The 20,338-nt window shown below is 38.1% G+C and overlaps 2 protein-coding genes across 3 annotated transcripts; one reads left to right on the plus strand and one right to left on the minus strand.

Moving 5' to 3' along the window:
• Positions 1–159: 159 nt before the first annotated feature.
• Positions 160–10,876, plus strand: ppp1r14ba (protein phosphatase 1, regulatory (inhibitor) subunit 14Ba). Of its 2 annotated transcripts, XR_009649783.1 has the most exons (5): positions 160–714; positions 7,097–7,180; positions 9,182–9,214; positions 9,742–9,991; positions 10,490–10,876. XR_009649783.1 is itself a non-coding variant. In XM_060891201.1 (4 exons), exons 1-4 carry the CDS (start codon positions 523–525, stop codon positions 9,823–9,825), a joined length of 393 nt encoding a protein of 130 aa, XP_060747184.1. In that variant the 5' UTR covers positions 160–522; the 3' UTR covers positions 9,826–10,876. The 2 variants fall into 2 exon arrangements, 1 of the variants encoding a protein (XP_060747184.1); XM_060891201.1 differs by having other exon boundaries at positions 9,742–10,876.
• Positions 10,699–16,679, minus strand: fkbp2 (FKBP prolyl isomerase 2). The gene is made up of 6 exons (XM_060891200.1): positions 16,543–16,679; positions 14,910–15,070; positions 13,199–13,311; positions 12,648–12,694; positions 11,252–11,287; positions 10,699–11,103 (listed from the first exon to the last, which is right to left on the minus strand). The coding sequence occupies exons 2-6, from the start codon at positions 15,066–15,068 to the stop codon at positions 11,042–11,044; spliced, it is 417 nt and encodes a 138-aa protein (XP_060747183.1). The 5' UTR covers positions 15,069–15,070; positions 16,543–16,679; the 3' UTR covers positions 10,699–11,041.
• Between the last annotated feature and the right edge of the window lie 3,659 nt (positions 16,680–20,338).

Genomic DNA, 20,338 nt, shown 5'->3' on the forward strand with positions numbered 1-20,338 from the left:
AAAACATTTGAAATAAAACGAATAAAACGTGTTTATACACGATATTACACAGATACTCACGTTTGCTAATCGAAACATGTATACAAGTCAGGTAGAACCTAAACATTAGATGAACTGATGAATTTTTTTTGGTGACGCACAGTCACTTGGAGACGCCCACAAGCCACGAGCTGAGACGCCGTGAGCCGGATTCTGCAAGATGGACTTTCACGTGTCAAACACTTCACCGGCGAGATAATCTCACGCTTTGTGTGCAATCTGCAGACGCACGATACAAACACGCCACTCGTTTTTTAACAGGAAGCTGTTGGAAGCTCTTGGATTTATTCATAAAGCCTGTGCGCAATAGAGATGGTGATGCGCATGGTAGAAGAAGAGAAGGACATTGATTGATTGATCGATTGATTAATTGGCTGAATAATTATCGATTGCGCTGTGCTTAAACCGTCTCATTGAGTAAAAACAAAATCGCTCTTTGAATCTCAGCCGATTTTGTTCAAGCTTGTGGAGCTCACAGGGACAATGGCGGCGGTAACGAGCCCGGAATCAAGCGCTCAGCCCCGGGTCTATTTTCAGACGCCTCCCGGTACCGAAGAAGAAGTTCCCCAGAAACAAGGGCGCGTGACGGTGAAATATGACCGAAAGGAGCTGAGGAGGAGGCTGAATTTGGAGGAGTGGATAGTTAGCCAGTTAATGAATTTATACGACTGCGAGGTAGGAAATGATGCACTGATCATCAGCATCACTTTGGCACTGGGTGAATCCTTTGTTAGAAAGATCCTCAGATCTCCTTGTCTCATCTGATTCATAATCAAATGTTAGGCCTTTTGGTTCTTTATATTTTATTTCTGTAAACAGAAATATTTCAATCCAATCTCAGTTTGATTATTTCTGACGTTTATGCATGTGTTCTGTTATTTGGAGATATATAGAAGGGCGTGGCGACGTCCAACTCCAGACAAAGCCATAAAACAAAGGTGACCATGCAGGTGATGAGCAAAAACATGATCCTGCTTTTCAGGTCACTAATAATAATCGTTCATGATATCTAGGTCAAAACCTCTAACATATCATCAATGCATGACAGTGCTACCTAAATACAGTTCAACTTCTCTTTCCTTACATTATGGGTGTTTTTTTTTTTTATGAACAGGTTCAGCATCTTTACTATTTAAGTCTCAGTCAATAAGCTAAAACAGTCACTTCAAGCCTTTATACCTATAGATCTGTCTGATAAATGATTGTTTAATGTGCAAGTGCTTATGAAGCTAGAGATTCTGCTTTTCTTTGTGTGTTTTTTTTTTTAAAGAAGCCCCCCTGCAGCCAGAGATGATGTCATCTGTTCGGATATGCAAAGCTTGGTGGAAATAGTGGGCAAACAATTCCGACCCAGATTATTGTCATGAACAGAGCTTTGTTCTCACTGACTGCACTTTTGAACTCTTTGAATTTTTTTTTTGTGCTTGTGTAAGACATTAAACCATGCTGCTGGGCCCTGTGCCTTAGATAAGTCCCGGTACTCCTTAGATAACTCTCACTCACTGTTCCAGGTAAGCACCTGGTCGTTCAGCCAAAAATACAGTTTTTACTTGTATACTGTAACACAAAGCACTTATTTGGACACAATTTAGAGCTCAGGATGCTTTTTTCCCGTCATGAATGCTGCGGTAAGCGGTTTTGGTTTTTGTCTTTGTGTGATCGAGAGCAGCAGCAGCACCAACAATGAAATTCACAGAAGTAGAAAAGAAGTGTTAAGGCAGAGGCTGTTTTTTTTTTTTTTTTTTAGCCCAGACTGTAGGTTTATGCAGCTTATGCACTGAGTGGTCCTCATATCTGGTCATTACTTGCACATTTTGGGTTGATATTTTTCATCCACTTCTGCTGATGCATCTGTAACATACCGTGATTGAAAATGTGCACATGAAATTCAGGCATGCGTGTAATAAACCTATATTTATGGATTATTTACTTTTTTATCCTGGTTTATTTTTTTTTTTTTCTACACTTATGTAGACTAGATCACAAACTGTCAAGTACAAGTTACTTAAAAAGATCAACATCAGGAACATAGTTAGTGGGATTTTTTTGTATGAATGGGTATGTTTGGTATTTAAAGGAAACATGGCGTGAAGCCAGTGAAATAGCATTATTCTTATTATGCCATCAATCAAGACTTTGTGGTGTGATACATTGCTTAGCCTTAATAGTTTTATTTCAGAGCTGTTGATAGATATTATAATTTAGCTCCCCACTCTAACAATATCACCAGCCAGCACTGATACTGTTATATAGTCATTAAAGCTCTGAGTGTCAGACGAGACTTGATCTGATCTGAAACTATTACTCCAGCCAAGTCTCTTCAAATATCAGAGGCTCAGTGCTGAAAGGCATTAAGACAATTTCTGTCCACTTGTGTAATCTTTGTCTTGTAAATCCAGGCCAGTATCCAGACTTGTTCTTTTTCTCTTAAAGAAAAATGTTTCATCGGTGGTTGCTTAGCGATTACATTTCTAAGCAAATAATTTAAAAAAAAAATAAAAAATCCCAAGCTCACCAGTAAATGACTCTTGGGCCCTGGTGCAAGGCCAGCTTCTTGACTGCTTTGAATATGAGTGCCTGCTGAATGAATAAATGTAATCGGTAATAATATTAGTCATGATATCTGACAGGAGAGGCTATCCAGCAAATTGCTCTAGTTCCAGAAATGTTTTTCTAGTTTAATCAACAAATGAGAACTCATATATAATGTCAGATGTAGTTCTGTTAAAGGCATAACAATGAGAAATGAACACTGACAAAAGATTTGGGAGAAGGCCATCATTTGGCCTGCAAATATCTGTTCCCCTCATTACGGCTGTATTCCGCTATGACTCATTTGGTTTTTCACGGTACAGAAAATTAGGCGCTTTTGAAATAGCAGTGATGTGGGTGAGTTTGTCATTGCACGTGCTGATCATCGAGTTGTGGATCCTATTTAAAAAACACGTGTGTGTGTGTGTGTGTGTGTGTGTGTATATATGTATGTATGTATGTTACAATACAGTTTTAGTACGTAATGCATTCTGTAACGCATACTGCATGTGCTCTAAAGAACCTATAATAAAATCCTTTATTATCTATTAAAGTTAATATACTGCTAGAAGAATTTGCCCTGAAAATAATTTTTATGTGCAGTAATTGATTAGAGTTAAAAACAGAGTTTCCAACAGAGCAAATTAAGTGTAAAAGTGTGTGTGTGTGTGTGTGTGTGTGTGTGTGTGTGTGTGAGAGCACGTCATTAAACTGCAGCTCCAGCCAAATCGGTGTAATGGTGATGTGGAGCAAAACAACTCAGTGGGAATTCTCAGTGCTCTCACACGGTTACTTTTCTGATTTCTCGCTTAACGCTCTTGCACTTTTATGAACTATACATCAAAGATTCAGAGACAGAAATATCTAAACCGCTCACAACTTGATTTCGATTCAGAGCTCCATGATGCTATTGCTTTGTTTGTAATTTCCTCCCTGAGAATTATTTTACTTTTATATTCCAACATTATGATACTTTCTCACCTGTGTGACAAATTGCTGCTACTAAAACACAGCCTTAACGTTATAATCCTTTAGGACACACTGTAGACTTATTGTATTTTTGTTTTTATTAGGATGAATTTCACTGAGGGTTTTTTTTAAAACCTTAATGTTTGCACATTGGAAGAAAAAAAGCTTTCATATCTGCCTTTAGTCATCTAACAAGCCTGAGAAACATTCTGCTTTTTAGCTCAGTGATTCTTCATGTGGGAAAAGAGCTCTAGTTTTTTAAATTCTACATTTATTAAATAGAAAATGGTGGTTACATGAATCTAATTTTCAACATTAATGATATAACATTACAAAATGTTACATGCATGTTTAATATTTGAAATAAATAATCAAATAATATTTAATATTTGCATGCATATTTAACAAATGGCTTAAATTCCTATGTAGGATTTGCCTTTAAAATTCATGATTCTAAATAACAAGTTATGATTTTGAGATTTCAACATATAGAATTAATCAAATTAAATTAAATTTGAATTAAGCTTTGGGGGGCACAGTGGCTTAGTGGTTAGTACGTTCACCTCACACCTCCAGGGTTGGGGGTTCGATTCCCGCCTCCACCTTGTGTGTGTGGAGTTTGCATGTTCTCCCCGTGCCTCGGGGGTTTCCTCCGGGTACTCCGGTTTCCTCCCCCGGTCCAAAGACATGCATGGTAGGTTGATTGACATCTCTGGAAAATTGTCTGTAGTGTGTGATTGTGTGAGTGAATGAGAGTGTGTATCCTGCCTTGATGCCCAATGACGCCTGATATAGGCACAGGCTCCCTGTGACCCGAGGTAGTTCGGATAAGCAGTAGAAAAAGAATGAATGAATGAATTAGGCGTAAAGTGAAGCATCCAGGATTCACAGGGAAAAGTAGACATTTTCAGAGTGGTCGCTCATTTAGCCTATCACAGTCATTTGCTAGGCGAAAGTTGCATGAGGTAATAAAAAAGCTTCAGAAGGGAAGATATGAACCGTAATGCTGTAAGTACATCTAAAGATTTTATATTCACCTGAAAATCTGTGCTTCTAACAAGCAGATAACTACCAGAAAGCTGACTCTAACATACTAACTATTAACTAACTAGAATACTAGTGAAGTGTTTCACCTTAGGTGTGTGTTTGTGTTTAGGAGAGTTGTTAATAGGTATGATTTTTAAATTGTAAGTGAATATTAAATTGTTTTTGATTTTTAATTTAACTCCTTTCAAGTTTGGTTAGGTAAAAAAGTCTCATATACAGTATAATACACATGTATATAAAATCTCACTGCTCAACAAGCACACAGTTACACAATTTGAGGCTGCAATGTGCTCACAAGTCCCATGCTATTCCTGCCAGAAGTCCACTTAGAAAAAAAAAAACAGTGACCCTTATAATTTAACTCAAATGTATGATGAGCTAATTGTGTATTAAAAGACTGTGGGGAAAAAAAATCAGCTTTTTTTCCCCATCCAGATGTCATTCTTTGCTCTTGACTCATTGTTAATGTACAGTACTGTACACTGAAGTAGTACCCAGTAGTATAGTATGAGAGAAACTTGTGTGTGTGTGATGGGCAGCAAGGGTGATTTAAATCCAGGTGTGATTTGTCCTTGAAAGCTGTGAAGATTTAGAGGGAAAGGTAATGGCAAAAATCTGAAAGAGCTTGCAGATTCAACAAAGAGTGAAAGGCAGAGACGGCAGAAATGGCTAATGACTGGATTTGTGACATCGTTGCTATCACACTTTCTCCAGCTATCGGGTTGAAGAGTGCTATTGATGTCACAGTAAAGCCGTGGCTGTGTTTGCAGAGAAAAGGGAACACACCGAACACATTGTGTCCTTCATGTAGACAGGAAGGGGATGAGGGTCATGGTGTCTCTTACACACACACACACACACACACCGGTTTTTAGTTCGTCCTGTTTTGTATTGGGAGGAAATCAGGGACAAAGACCGTAGAGAATTGGCTATGAAAAATCTGTGTATGTACTTTAAATCAGACCAAAGAAAAACAAAGGGATAAGGCACTAAATTAAGACATGATCTCATACAGTTAGGTCATACTGTATAGAGAGAAAAAAGCAAAACAACGAAATATAATAGAATGTACACTGTATAGCCTAATGTTTGTGGACACCTAGCTGTCACAACCATATGATTTTGGTTTCTCATTTAGTCACAAATCCTTAAGGAAACATATAGAATGCATATTTTATTTCTATTTATTTCTTTAATTCTAACATATTTTAAGGTTAAATACACAGTATAATATCAAATATCTGTATAAACATCCTGCAAAGTAAGTGCTAATTGCTAGTGCTAATGATGGGAAGATTTCAACAAGCAGCATCATGGTGAAGGTTAAGGAGCTTCCTAGATATCTCAAGGACATTTTTTGGTATGTGAGATGTGGTAGCCTATTGTTAAAGGCGTTGGACTGCTGATTGGAGGGGCATTAGTTTGAAGTCCACCAAGCTGCCACTGTTTGGCCCCTGAGCAAGGCCCTTAACCCTCAATTGCTCAGTTGTACAAAATGAGCTAAAAATGTAAGTCGCTTTGGATACGGGCATCTGCCAAATGATGTAAATGTAAAATTTATTAAACCACACATGAATGGAAGCTACAAAGCTGCAGTAAATCAATAACATCCTGATAAGTACATTTGGTTCAATAATATGCAGGTGGAAAGTTTGTAGAACCCCAACAGTTTGCGCTCTCTGAAGATTTTGCAAACATGCTCTTGGATTAACGATAATAAAGGTAAGAGAGAAGCCAGAAGTCACTTGAAAGGAGTTGGAGGATGACCTAGAAGTAGCAGGACAGAAAGCAATAATCCGTCTCCTAATTATTATTATAAGCAAATTATTTTTTGCCACAAAATAATTGACAACAAACTTAAATGCAAGATTTGCATTAATGATTTAAAGTTGTTTTTTTTTGTCCTAATAGTTTTCCCCCATCAGCTTCATTATTTTTAGGTCTTTGTTGGAATTCAGAAATTAGAAGGCATTATATATACAGATTTGAATTAAATATATATGCACTGGAAGAGTATTAAATAAAAAGTATCAATGAGTTCTCAGTGATGCTCATTGATTGCTACATGGTTAAACATGATAGCCGCATATAGTAACTTTTATATTTTATATGTAATGCAAAGACAGAACCTATAGACCAAACCAATTAAGATGATAAGATATTAGAAGAAAGAGATGGAAAGAGAGAAAAGGGCACAAGCATGATGAGCAACTTAGATTAGTAACTTTGTTAGAAGACAATAATACACTTGTTTTTTCATTAAGTCTTTATTCCTGTGCTTGACTGGCTAACTAGCATACATCGCATTTGCTAGCACTTTGCCTTGTGAGGTTTTAGGCATTACTCTAACATGGAACTGGGCAGCTGAATATTGATTATTTGATGAACCAACAAAATGCTGTTATACCAATAATATATCTTTATAACTGCCCATATGAGTGGCTTCTTTAAGCCTTTTTTGGGGGGTCTATTTTAAATGTTTTTTTCCAAATATTCTCTCTAACTGCAGGAAGATGAAGTGCCGGAGCTGGAGATCGATGTCGACGAGCTGCTGGACCTTCCCAATGATGTAGAGAGAGCCATCAGAGTGAAGGTTCATTCCTTTTTAGATATTTCCTTGTTTTGAAAATTTTACTAAATATTATGCATGCATACCAATGCTAATTTGACATTTTGACTTGCTTTATGTAAAAAGAAAGAAAAGAAATGCCACCCACCAGCTATGACCTTCATTATTCCTGCCATTGGGGTCTATTGTTCCAGTCGGCATTTAGGAATTTTATTTTGCATTATTAAAGAATACCGCTATTTATAATTTGGTTGCCATATTGATTAAAAACTGATAACAAATGTTAGCCTGAAGAATCAATCATGAGGAAGTCAGTTCAGTTCAGTTGTATTGGTAAAGCATACTGTTACACAGAGCAGCTCTGCAGAAAGCTAGAGGTAAAACTATTAAGGAGATGACATGAGGAAGAAACCTTGAAAAGACTCAAAAGAGATCCTGTGGTGGTCTGGGTAAATCATTACAGTATTTATTTATTTATTTAACCTTTATTTAACCAGATTAGTCTCATTGCGATATAGAATCTCTTTTTCAAGAGAGACCTAGCCAAAATAGCAGAACAAATTAAATCACACAATCACAAAACAAACAAAAAGGCAAAAGACAACTCAAGTGCATTGCAATTTAAATAAAAGTGCCATTAATTAAAACATTTGCAAGTGTGAATGGACTCATGTTCTATAGATTTAACATAATGTTTAAAATCATTTAAGGAAATTAGACACTGTAGCTTTAGTGATTTCTGTAGGTCATTCCATGTTGAAGATGCAAAAAACATAAAAGCCTTTTTGAACAACTCTGTCCTCGCTTGAGGAACATTTAATGTAATAATTTAAAGCAGGTGCAGGTGTAGAAGGGTAAAAATAAGCTGTACAACGTATGTTAAAAGTTTCAGGGTGACATTTAAAAGGGCAGAGTTGATGATGCAAATCACCTGCTTGTCATTCATTTAGTAAATGCCCTTATCCAGGGTGACTTAAAATTATCTCACTTATACAGATGAGCAGTTGAGAAGTAAGGGCCTTGATCAAGATGCTATGGGATTCAAACTCAGGACCTTCTAATCAGTAGTCCATCATCTTAACCACCGAGCTACCACTTCCCCAAAATTGCTGCCCAGTTCCATGTTTTGGAAATACATGCCTCCGAATAAATTCCTTGACTCCAGTTAAATTTGATTTTCATTCAATGGACATTGTCACAAAACAGCTTTACAGAAATCTAAAAAAAAATAATTTAATGGTATAAATGATAGATTTTTAATATATCCCTAATGCAGAGGAAGACTATATTTTGTCTCATTTACATTACAGCTCAGTGAATTATTTTCTTTCCCCGCAGTTTGTTAGGAAGATGAGGTCAGCCGTGTTATAGATCCCCTAGAGCAGAAATGGTTCATGGCCTGATCTTCTGATGAATAACCCAGAGCCTTAACCACTCAGCCACCACTGCGCCTGAGCAAGCCGGAGGTGAAGGTGGCCATGAAAAGCTCCCAGATACGATATGAGATGGGAGATGGAACTATTTATAATCTGCTGTCACTGAGATGAGTTTGGCTCCCTTTTGAGTTTGGTTCTTCTCAAGGTCTCATGGAGTTTTGCTTCACCATCGTGACCTCTGTCTTGCTTATTAGGGATAACATTTAAAATTTATATCTTGAGTTCTGTAGTGTCTGGAAAGCTGATTTTCATTTATGGCATTTATCAGGCACCATTATCCAGAGTAACATTTTTTTAAATCTCATTTTATACAACCAAGCAATTGAAGGTTAAAGGCCTTGCTCAAGGGCCCAGAAGTGGTAGCTTGGTGGCCCTGGGATTTGAACTCATGACCTTTCGATTAGTAGTTCCAACACCTTAATGACCAAGCTACCACATCCCCTTTATGACGGTGTTCAGTGTCTTTCTTCGATCTAGAAACTTAACTGAATTCTTCTGCATTTTCTATGCATCAGGCCATCAATCTTGTAAAAAAGAAAAAAATTCTATTCAATACTATAATAAATGTTATTAAATGTTTTTATTCTAGATGCTGCTTGTTGACTGTTACAAACCTAACGATGTAAGTACATTTTTAATAAATCATATCGATGCTGTTTTTTCTGCTAAGAATGCGAAAGATTTCAGGTAAACTCTTGATTTACAACATGCTGTACAACAAGCCGTAACATGCTGAATATTTGACTGTATAATTTTTTTACTATATAGTTCTGAACTGGAATATGTTTCTATTTTGCATTTATGCAATATGGCCAAAATTATGAGTTCTTACTGAAAGAGAAAAAGGATGAATATAATAACCTAGTTTGCATACGTGTCAAATCTTACACTTTTTAACACTGATAATGTAAATGGTCACTACTGTGTTGGAGTAGTTTAAAGATAATATAGATTACCACAGAATCATATTCCAGATTAAGGTTTCAGCCTTAAGCCTGAAATGGTGCAATTGATTTATTTTTTATTTTATTAGGTTAACGATGCTGTCGATTATTATAATTTTTATTGCGATATGTTTAGCGTGAAAACTGCATGCCTCAAACTATGTCCAGTTCTTGTATAAGATATCCAGCTATTGCGTTCCTGCAGGACTTTGTGGCTGCGCTGTTGGAGAAGGTTCGAGGCATGCAGAAGCTCAACACCCCACAGAAGAAGGGGGACATAACCCCATGAACCGCCCACCAGCTCCTCCAACAACAACACCAACACGACCACCTCTACTGTTACCCAGTTCCTCCAACCATGCACGGTGGAGAAGGACACACAGACCGTACAACTCCACTACAGTGTGTCAAACGGAGACGAGCGAGGAGCTCAGCCAAGCCAATCTCAGCTGCAGGTTAAATCACTCCAACTGTCTTACTTTCTTTCACTACTGTTTCCTTACTATATTATTCCCATAGAGTGTGTGCTAGTGTCCCTTTTTAGCTTAAACATACCATAAGGGGCAGGATGTGTTGTGGAATGGTTAGTGTTCATCAGTTTTGTATGCTTAAACACTAAGTGCCATAGGACATGGCTTTGTGCATCTGTAATTGAGTAGAAAATTAGGTTACTGCTTTTTTTTTTCGTCCATGTAGCTCTCAGCTAGTTTTTTTTTTTTATATATATATATTATATATACTAACACTTGTTTTAAAATGGGCTACGGCAGCTATTAGAGACGACAGGTCGAGCGTTTTACATAAACGAAGTGTCTTAGGTTATGATGTTTTGAAATGAAACGGGGGAACAAGGAAACCGGGGCTTTTGCGTGTTTGAGATTTTTCCATTTAGTGGGTTTTTTAGGTCATAACCAAACTAAACTAAACACAGAATCCTCTGCTTTGTGCTCTAGGTTGCTTCTGGGTGCTTATGAACAGAAGGATATCAATATCTAGTCAAACAAATTCAATCAATCAGAACTGTAGCAATACCTTGAGTGTGCATTTTTTTTTTTTTTTTTTTGGTTATGCCGGTTTTGAACCAGGCTCCATATATGCAGATTGAGTGAAATGTTTGACAGCAGTATATTGGTCATAGCTCAAAAAAAAAAAAAAAAAAAAATTTTTTGTACATAAAATTTTTATTCCACTCAACAATTCAACTCCAACCAAACGTTCTGGACAATAAGAAGTAAACACAATCCCTGTTTGCTGGAATGATATACTGTACTGTATGCACTCTCACATCCAAGTGTGTGTAGTAAGATTGTTAAGAAAATAAAGAATGGTGCTGAAAACAATCCTGGCTCCAACAGAGATTGTGTTTTGTTATTTGTTTAACTCGTTTTATTGATTTTCACGTGTACACAAGTGTGACTTTTCATCTTTATTAAACCAAATCTCCAGAGCAGCAGTGATTGGCTGTCCTCAGTGCAGGTACAGATTAAAGCTTCGGATTCTGTGCGTTATAAATCAGATCTTCTCTCAATGCTTAACAGCTCCACTTCGAAGATGAGTGTGGCTCCACCTAGAGGACGAAGGAATATTTACAAGAAGAAGTGTAAAAAAAAAAAAAAAAGCTCAGAGGTCCATAATGTGGTGTACATACTACACTAAATGTGTCCTCAGGTTGCATCAAATACGTAATAATTTAATATGTTAGTTATAATGCATACCTGGGATTTTAGGTGGGGCTCCTCGGTCACCATAACCTTAAACAAAGGACACAAATGTTAAAATACATGCAAATATACTGTACACTATATGTGAGATCACCAGCATTAGTTTACCTAATTACCATTTTCCTTATGCAGTGTGATGTACAGCACTGTTTTATGGTCTTTATTTTAAAAAGCTAGTTTAGTAGGCCAGTGTCTAAGAATATCTTCAAACTGAAACCCTGTTAGGATGCAGCAGGGAAGAAAAAAAAAGTCAAGGGATTTAAAAAAAAAAAAAAGGGAGGGGGGGGTTTAAAGGCATTTTTCCACCCATCACTTAGACAAGCCATGTATTTTTATCATCAAATAGCCAAATGATGTCTAACACACAATACACTGTTCAAGTTTAGTAAAAGTGCATAACACACTGGCTTGCATAACTGCCCCCCACCCCCAAACACAATATCTGTACAGAACGTGTACTTATAATGCTTGGCTGTTTTTCCTATTAAATCTAATTGAAACTTTTTCAGCAGGGTATGTTGAACTGTTTGTGTTATATTTTTACACAAGACACACATGCACACATACATAGGTCAAAATTTTAAAGTTTCCAAATCATTTAAAATGCAATATTTTTACGTATACGGCTGCTTTGTCAAGATTTGATGTTGAATTTAATAATTCCATACTAAGAATTGGTGATTTGCAAGGAAAAGACTACTCGTGTGATTACGGCGATTTTTTTCTGCATAATGTTTATTTAATGTTTATGTAAGGAGTCTCCAATGTCAGGCCTTTCACCTCCAGAAAGTCTAACCATGGACATGATGCGTCTTATTTGTCTTAAGTTCAAGTGAAATCTGGAGGAAAAAAGAGAAGCTGTTGACTGGATGACGGTTAGAGCTAAGAGCGAAAATAGGAACCTAGCTGTTTTGTGGACATCACCACGTGTAAATACATATTATACAGATATAAAACAATAGATTTATAGATTAATGAAGTGCATGTCATTTTTCTGATATAGAAATTGCTGGAGTTGCTACGAAATCATTTTTATTTTCCCATCACACTTCTCAGGAATTGATTATGTTCCTATTATAGGACACCCTGAAGTGATTTATTAATTAGTTACAATAGTAGTATAATAGTTAGTAATTAATTACTAATCATTGTTTTATATAACTAAATACTTTCAATTTATTCACACATTAATCGATGAGCATTAAGGAATAAACTTCCTCCTCTGAGACAATCACCTTCCTGATCAGAAAGAAATAGGAAGTCAGGACTGCAGCGTCACTGATCTGTTGATGCTGCTTCCGTACAAAGAGTTCAAATTCACAAACTTCCTGCTCCAGTAAAATGCAAACGTGTGGAAATTCAAATAAAAGCCAGAGTGTAATATACTGACCGAGCTCAGATGGGATGACCAGCTTCCTTTTCTCTCCCTCACACATCCTGGGGACAAGAAACAGAAACGTCACTCAAGCAGTTTTTTTGTTTAATTGAGTGACAGAAATGCACAGAACAGAAATGTAAGAGCTTTTGTCATTTTAAAAATGTACGTTTATGGCATTTGGCCGCCACACCCAGAGCGATGACCAGAGCTCATTTGATACAATTGAGGTTTAAGGGCCTTGCTCAGGGGCCCAGTGATGGCAGTTTTGGTGGACCTGGTAATCCACCACTAAAACATTAATTAATTAATTAATTTAAATTGGGGACAAGATCGTGGTTAGTTAAGTGTTCACCAAAGAACTGAGAATTTAGCCAGTTTTTTTTGATCGAAGACTCTGCTGTCCAGATTGAGGCTGGAAGTTCATTCCACCATTCAGTTTAAAGGTTGTTTAATCCTCCATTTAAACTTCGACGCTGTGCTCGGATCAGCAACTAGCACCCATGCTAGAAGCAAAGATTGGGTCGAAAGCCCGACACGTGAAGCAGAAGTGAAGTGGGACTCACCCTAACAGCCCCTGGTCCCAGCCCTTGATCACTTGTCCAGTTCCCAGGGTGAAGGTGAAGGGTTGATTCCTCGGTATGCTGCTGTCAAATTCAGTCCCGTCCTCCAGCTTTCCCTTTGAGTTACAAAAAAAAAAAAGCCATGTAAGCAATACCAGAATTCCAGTTTCTTTTTTAACCATTATTGTGAATACGATACAGATAATGGCTGATTCACCATTATCTAGCTAAAGATAAGCTAAAGGTTTAGTTAGCTAGCTAAAGTTAGCTGGCTAGCCTCTGAGCTAACAATGACTAGAGAAATATTGAGAAAATCCTTTAGTTTATCTTGGCAAAACAGTAATAATAGATTTGAGATCCCTTGGTCCTGAAAATACTAAAACATAACAACAATCACCATTTGAGAAATGATTTTAGCATCTTAGCCAATTCGCTAAGTCAGCTAATTAGCACCTGGCATATTAGCAGAATAGCTTAACTATAACTTAATGCAAGATAAAAGTGTCCATTTCAGGAGTTGTTCATATTGACTCAAGTATGTGTTAGCTAAGTGAATTATAAGTTATATAATAAGCTCGAATAATAAGTTGTCTTGATTTGTCTTATTCACACACACTACATTCACACACAGCGAATTTCATGCCTGTAAGACAACTGAAGACTTTCCTACTTCTGGTTGCTGTAGTAATAATGTTTATCACTGGATTCACTGACTAACTCTGAATGCATTCAGAATCTTTTCTTTCTGCTAAAATGAATGACTCTGCAGAGAGATTTAGCATTTTCATCTAAAATTCAGCACCATATGCGAGCTCTTTGTCACGGATCGCGTGTGCTCTACTGTCATCACTCCCATTCAAAGTCGCTGCACTATTTGCATTAAGTCATGACGCTGGACATGCCCACATCTAGTCACCAACGGCTGCTGACTCTAACTGGAAGTCTAGAAGTCTGTTTTCTCGCTGCTGTGAAAGTCAAGTTAAACATATAATAAGCTTTGCTTTAGTGACTTCTCCTTATGGAAGGAGTCTCCAGTGTCGGTGCTGTATCATTATAAGTAAGTTTTCCAGCATTCTGGATTCCCTGTAACATGAGTTGCATTACAAACTTGCAATCTTAAAGAGGTTGATAAAGAAACGATTACAGGAACATTTACATTGCTAGAAAAGGAGTGATAACAGGAACTAACATGCTTTGCAGACTTTGAACAATGTAAAATTGAACTATGGCTGTTATGTAAAGGGAATAAAACAGTAAATAGGAACTCAAGCTCTTCCACTCCACACAGTGAGATGGTGCTCATGCCGGAACAGGTTTGGACCTTATAACAGATCTCGAGTGTCCTGCTCAGAACCCTGACCTTCAACCCCACTGAACACCTTTGGGATGAACTAGAACAGTGACTGAACCCCAGACCTCCTCATTCACATTCCTCCTCAGTGTCTGATCTCATTAATGCTCTTATGGCTGATTAAACATTCATCCCCAACATCTATTCTAAAGCCTTATATAAAAGTGGAGCTTATATAGAGTATAACAACAGCAAAAGGGGGAATAAATCTGAAATGGGATGTTCACCAAGCACATATAGATATGATGTTTAGGGGTACACGAACTAGACTCTTATGTTGCAGGTCATTTATCCGTCAGTATACTCCTGAAGAGTTTTATTTATAATATGAAGACGGCTATTGTATAGTCAGAAGAAACCTACGGTGTAGTGCATGTTGAGTACGTCCCCCTTCCGGGATTTAATGGGACAATTCTCCACTCTTTTCTTTATACCGATTTGGAGTTTCTTTTTCTCGGCCCCTTGTACCACCTCCGTGAGAAGGGTCATCAGAGTGACAGCCAGAAACAAATACAGCCTCATATCTGTAAATACAAGAACAAGGAAACAGTAAAGGTCAGCAAAACATTCCAGTAACTAAGACTACATATGTGGTGGTCGGTGTCCAGAACAGACAAACAGACAGAAAGAAAGACAGACGGTCAACTGAAAGCAGTAACATACCAAAAGCATTTAAAGAAGTCTACATACTGTAGAGTGCTGAAGTCTGAAAGGATTTTACAAACATTCAGATCTAATAGATCTATAATACTGCGATCTTGTCAATCAAACAAAAGGGAGGAGCTACAGACAAACAAGATGAGAACAATTATGTGCACACACCATCCACACAGCAGTACAAATCTGATTTATTTCCTGAATACTGTCTCTAGACAGAGTGTCATACACATGTGGAATAATAAACATCCGATTTCAGTTGGATTGTTTAGAAGTAAAGTAAAGAGACAAAGATTAAAAGACAAGAACATGAAGGGAATGAAAGAAGGATAAAGAAAGAAAGCAAGCAAGGAAGAAAGAAAGAAAGCAAGCAAAAGACAGAAATAAATCAGAACCAAAGGAAGTGAAACATTGTTTGGTTGAATGACTGAGGCATACAATCGGTAATTTGGCAGCAACAACATGAACCCATGGACCCATCCTGCTTTGTGTCAACAGTCCAGCCTGATGGAGTGGGTGTAATGGTGAGGGGAGTGGTGAGTTTTCATGGCCCACTTTGGGTCTGTTAATATCAATCAATCAATCATATTGCTTAAATACCACTTCCTATTCAAGTATTATTGCTGACCATGTGCGAGTGTGTGTGTGTGTGTGTGAGAGAGAGAGAGAGTGAGTGAGTGTGTGTGTGTGAGAAAGAGTGTGTGTGTGAGAGAGTGTGTGAGTGAGAGAGTGTGTGAGTGAGAAAGAGTATGTGTGTGAGTGAGAGAGAGAGAGAGAGAGAGAGAGAGAGAGAGAGAGAGTGTGAGTGAGAAAGAGTATGTGTGTGAGAGTGTATGTGTGTGTGTGAGAGAGAGAGAGAGAGAGAGAGAGAGAGAGAGAGAGAGAGAGAGAGAGAGAGAGAGTGAGAAAGAGTATGTGTGTGTGTGTGTGAGAGAGAGAGAGAGAGAGAGAGAGAGAGAGTGTGTGTGTGTTGGAACCTAGTACAAGACTTTGTGGATTCAGCTTGATAACCAACATTTAATAATGGCTGAAATGATACAACAGGACACTTGCGCATGCGCAGACGGCCTAGCTGCTTAGTACACGTTATCAAAATCCCACATAAAAAAAGCAGAACATCACATGATCATAAATGTCTCAAGCACACAGTGCCATTATTAAAATAAACAATTATATTGATCGTTTAATCTCCGGAACACGTTTTTACAGACTTGAAGGAGAACAAAGCGAGTTTAGTAACAAGTCCAGTGAATCTACGCCAAATGCTAGTTTACATAGTCACAGTCACCTACACGTTAATTCTACACGTTTTATAACATAATTCCACTGTGTAACATACCTGTAACTGGGGAGAAAAACCGCAGTGTCCCTGGTCAGTTTCTTTAAAATAAAACAGGGGAAGAGTTAAACACACTATTGTGCAGTGAAGCCAGCAATTTTAATACAAACCGCCAGGTCTTCAATAGCGAGTTCTTACTAAAAAGGGAAATTTAATTTCTTTAAGCTATAAACTAAAATTCACACGTTCGGCTTGACTATTAATTTTAAAGAAAAATAAAAAAAATCTATAAATTTTAAAGAAATAGCATTTATTCAGATTTTTTTTTCTCTTAAAACAAAACAAAGAAATTCTGATGTAGGACTTTTATTATACCATAATGCTGCCATACGACAACACATAAGAAGCCATATTGGAAGGGACTGCGTTCAATTGAAAATCTATTTGTAGTCAGTGAAGAAATGTAAATATAGATTACTTTTCATATATTTGGTCAGCTCAATCTCTCAAGACTAATATTATATATATATTAAAGTGCAGCAGGTACAAATGAATATAATAAAAGTAATTAAGCTAAGTAAGGAAGGTTGACCTATCCAAGATGGCAGCACCTGCTTTGCTCAGTAGCCATGTTTTCATGGAGGGAGGCTTCAACAAACTGTTGTTAGCTTGTAGCTGCTAACTAACCAGATGGGGGAGCTGTTGTGCTACTCATTTTCTCAACTGACTGTTATTTTGTTGGAAAACAAAAAGGTGAAACCAGTGATTTGAAATGTTTTTCTATTCATACACAGAGTAGTTCAACAATGCATTACTCACAGATACACACATACACATGTAACCTCCTATCCAGTCAGACTAATGAGGATTTAGTAAGGATGCATAGGTTGTAAATCTCTCCCTACATCCACAGTAGTACATTGTAATGCCATGTGAAAAAACACAAAAAAAACAGCTCCTAGCTCTAATCACTTCATTCTTCCTGAACAGGCTTTTCATTTAAATCTCATGAGTCATTGTAATGTGGGACTGTAAAGTACGTGGCTGAAATACAAAAGCGCCTGTTGCTGTGGGTGACCAAAGACAGACACAATCTCACTCTGTCCTTCTCTACGCTGAGATTCTGCTGCACGTTTCCCTGTGATACAGTGCAAGGAAATGAGTCATTTTCACACACAAAAAAAAATAATAAATAAATAAAACCTCACGGATATTTAATCACGATTAACTCCTGTGCTGTCTATTCTTAGGCTCCTGCAACCTCTGAGAACAATGTGTGCAAATATAATGGGCTGATGGCAGTATAGATCATGCTTTCTGCTCTATCATAGCTTGGTTGTAAAACTAATAAATTGTATTGAGCTTCTGGGTGTCAAATACTATACCACTACTGAGGATAAGTGCACAATGGTGCCTGTCCTGACTCAGAGGTCAGAGAATAACACTAGTCAACAAAACACTATGTCCAGATTTGTGTTGTCTAAGTGCTAAATGTCCGAGTGCTAAATATAGACACACTATTGACAATCTAGTGAACACTTACAATGTTACATTGAGTGTAGCACAAAAGGCAATACGTTAGCTGATTTACTGCTGTGGGCAGTGAAGGCTCTGTGGATACGGTATTGGGCTACCGATCTGAAAGTCCTGCACTGTTGTGCCCTTGAGCAAGAACCTTTGCCCTCATCTGCTCAGTTGTATTTTGTCACAACGGTAAGGCGCTTCAGATAACAGCGTAAGCCGAACAAGCTAACTGTAAATACTGTTGTAGAGCTGATGGAAACCTTGATCCTAACAGTGGGAGACAGTGGCCAAGATCTGGGGCAACTCTTGGTCAATCTGGTTTAAATGTTTTCAGCAAAAAAAACACTCTGGTACGTCTGCTCTGCTTGTGTGTTTGGGTTGCAAGGATCTGGTTGATGAAACCAAGACTGCTCAAGTGAAACTTTTAGGTCCCTGCAACTCCTTTCCATGCCCACAAAGGGTCTGCATGATTTACACAATTCTTAGGGCGAGAGAGTTTTCCATTAATGCCCTAGCATGTGCATGAACATCCCTCTGTCCATTTTGAAAAGCTGGACCTGAACAGAGCACAACCCAAATGCCATCCCAAATGCTACACAACCACATACACACAACCACTCTTCCCACTACTTAAAGATACCATAAAGAAGACCCATGAAGGGCAGCGGTTGGCAAGGCTGATGTTTTAAAAATGAAAACATGGGACAGGACAGAACAGTCAGTCCTTGTGTCAGTGTTACAGGTATTTAACCTCCAATTCTGCCACCACCCAACCTTCTCAGGCCTCGGGGTCTCAGCCACATCAGACCTAATTAATGTTGTCATTCTGACAAGAGCAGTTGGTGTTCTTACAGACAGAAGTGCAACTGAAAAGATAGACACCTACATATCACAGCAGAAGGTTCTATTCTACATGTGTCCGTGTTCAGAAGAAGGATTGTAGTTTCCGTCTAGGAGTGTAGATTTAAGGGGATTGTTAAGACTCTAACTTTCACCTAATCAGATTTGCAGTGACAGGTATCTGGCTATTTTACATACTCATCACACCAATACAAGGGGGGGCACGGTGGCTTAGTGGTTAGCACGTTCGCCTGACACCTCCAGGGTTGGGGGTTCGATTCCCGCCTCCGCCTTGTGTGTGTGGAGTTTGCATGTTCTCCCCGTGCCTCGGGAGTTTCCTCCAGGTACTCCGGTTTCCTCCCCTCACCCGAGATAGTTCGGATAAGCGGGAGAAAATTAATGAATGAATGAATGAATCACACCAAAACACCATTGCTTTCTAACCACAGGTATTCCAGCTCAAAGTTCTATGAACCCTGGATACCTCCCAGGGGCAATTAGCACGATATACTTCATGTCCACATACAAGAAAGCCACAAAGTAGCATATAATACAGTATTTGATTTATTTTTTAGTTTTAGTATTTGCCAGTATTATACAGCCATCTTACCATGCAATGTTATCATTGTTTTCTCACCTGCTTCTATACTTACAGTTATAGTTATATATAAAGGGACATGACATACAGCTAAGTATGGTGACCCATACTCAGAATTCGTTCTCTGCATTTAACCCATCCAAAGTGCGCACACACAGCGGTGAACACACACACACACACACACACACACACACACACACACACACACACACACACACACACACCGTGAACTCAAACTCTCTAACCATTAGGCCACGACTTCCCCGTATATGTAACTAGAGATTTTGAGCCAAGTTAACCAAATGTGGATTAAAAACCTCTTTCAAGTGAGAGAAAAGTATTCCCCCTTTGTCTGGAAATCACTAATGAGTCCCATCCGTGGCTGGGATCCAGGGGAGCAAAATTATCTGCGCTCTCTGGATGTTCGTGATGGCTGTGAACTCTCTTTCCCCTGTTTACTTGAGCTTTCTAAAAAATAAAACATTCATTTTGCTAAATCTTTTTACCATTGCTAAAAATATCAAAATGGATTTAACCCTGGAATGTTGTAAAGCAATTAAAATACAGTATGTGACCTTTTTAAATAATTCATTTTTCAAGACATAATCCAAACAAAGCAGATCTCTGCCAACAGTTTTCACTTCAGGTGCCAAATGTTTAGTCAACAGCAGCAATTTCTGAGACAGTGGAGACAGATGAGTGTCTCTGGCCCAGTTTAGAAGAAGAAGATATTATTTGTCACATACAAATTAGAGCACGGTGAAATGCTTTTCTTCGCAAAACCCAGCATGTTAGAAAGTATCAGAATTTCACAAATCAACTGCCATCCTGCAGGAACGTGTACAGTACACGCAAGCTGTTAGCTAGCTGAGTCAGCTAGTCTTGCTACCCAGA

This window comes from Tachysurus vachellii, chromosome 17 (genome assembly GCF_030014155.1).
Source record: "Tachysurus vachellii isolate PV-2020 chromosome 17, HZAU_Pvac_v1, whole genome shotgun sequence".
NCBI lineage: Eukaryota > Metazoa > Chordata > Actinopteri > Siluriformes > Bagridae > Tachysurus > Tachysurus vachellii.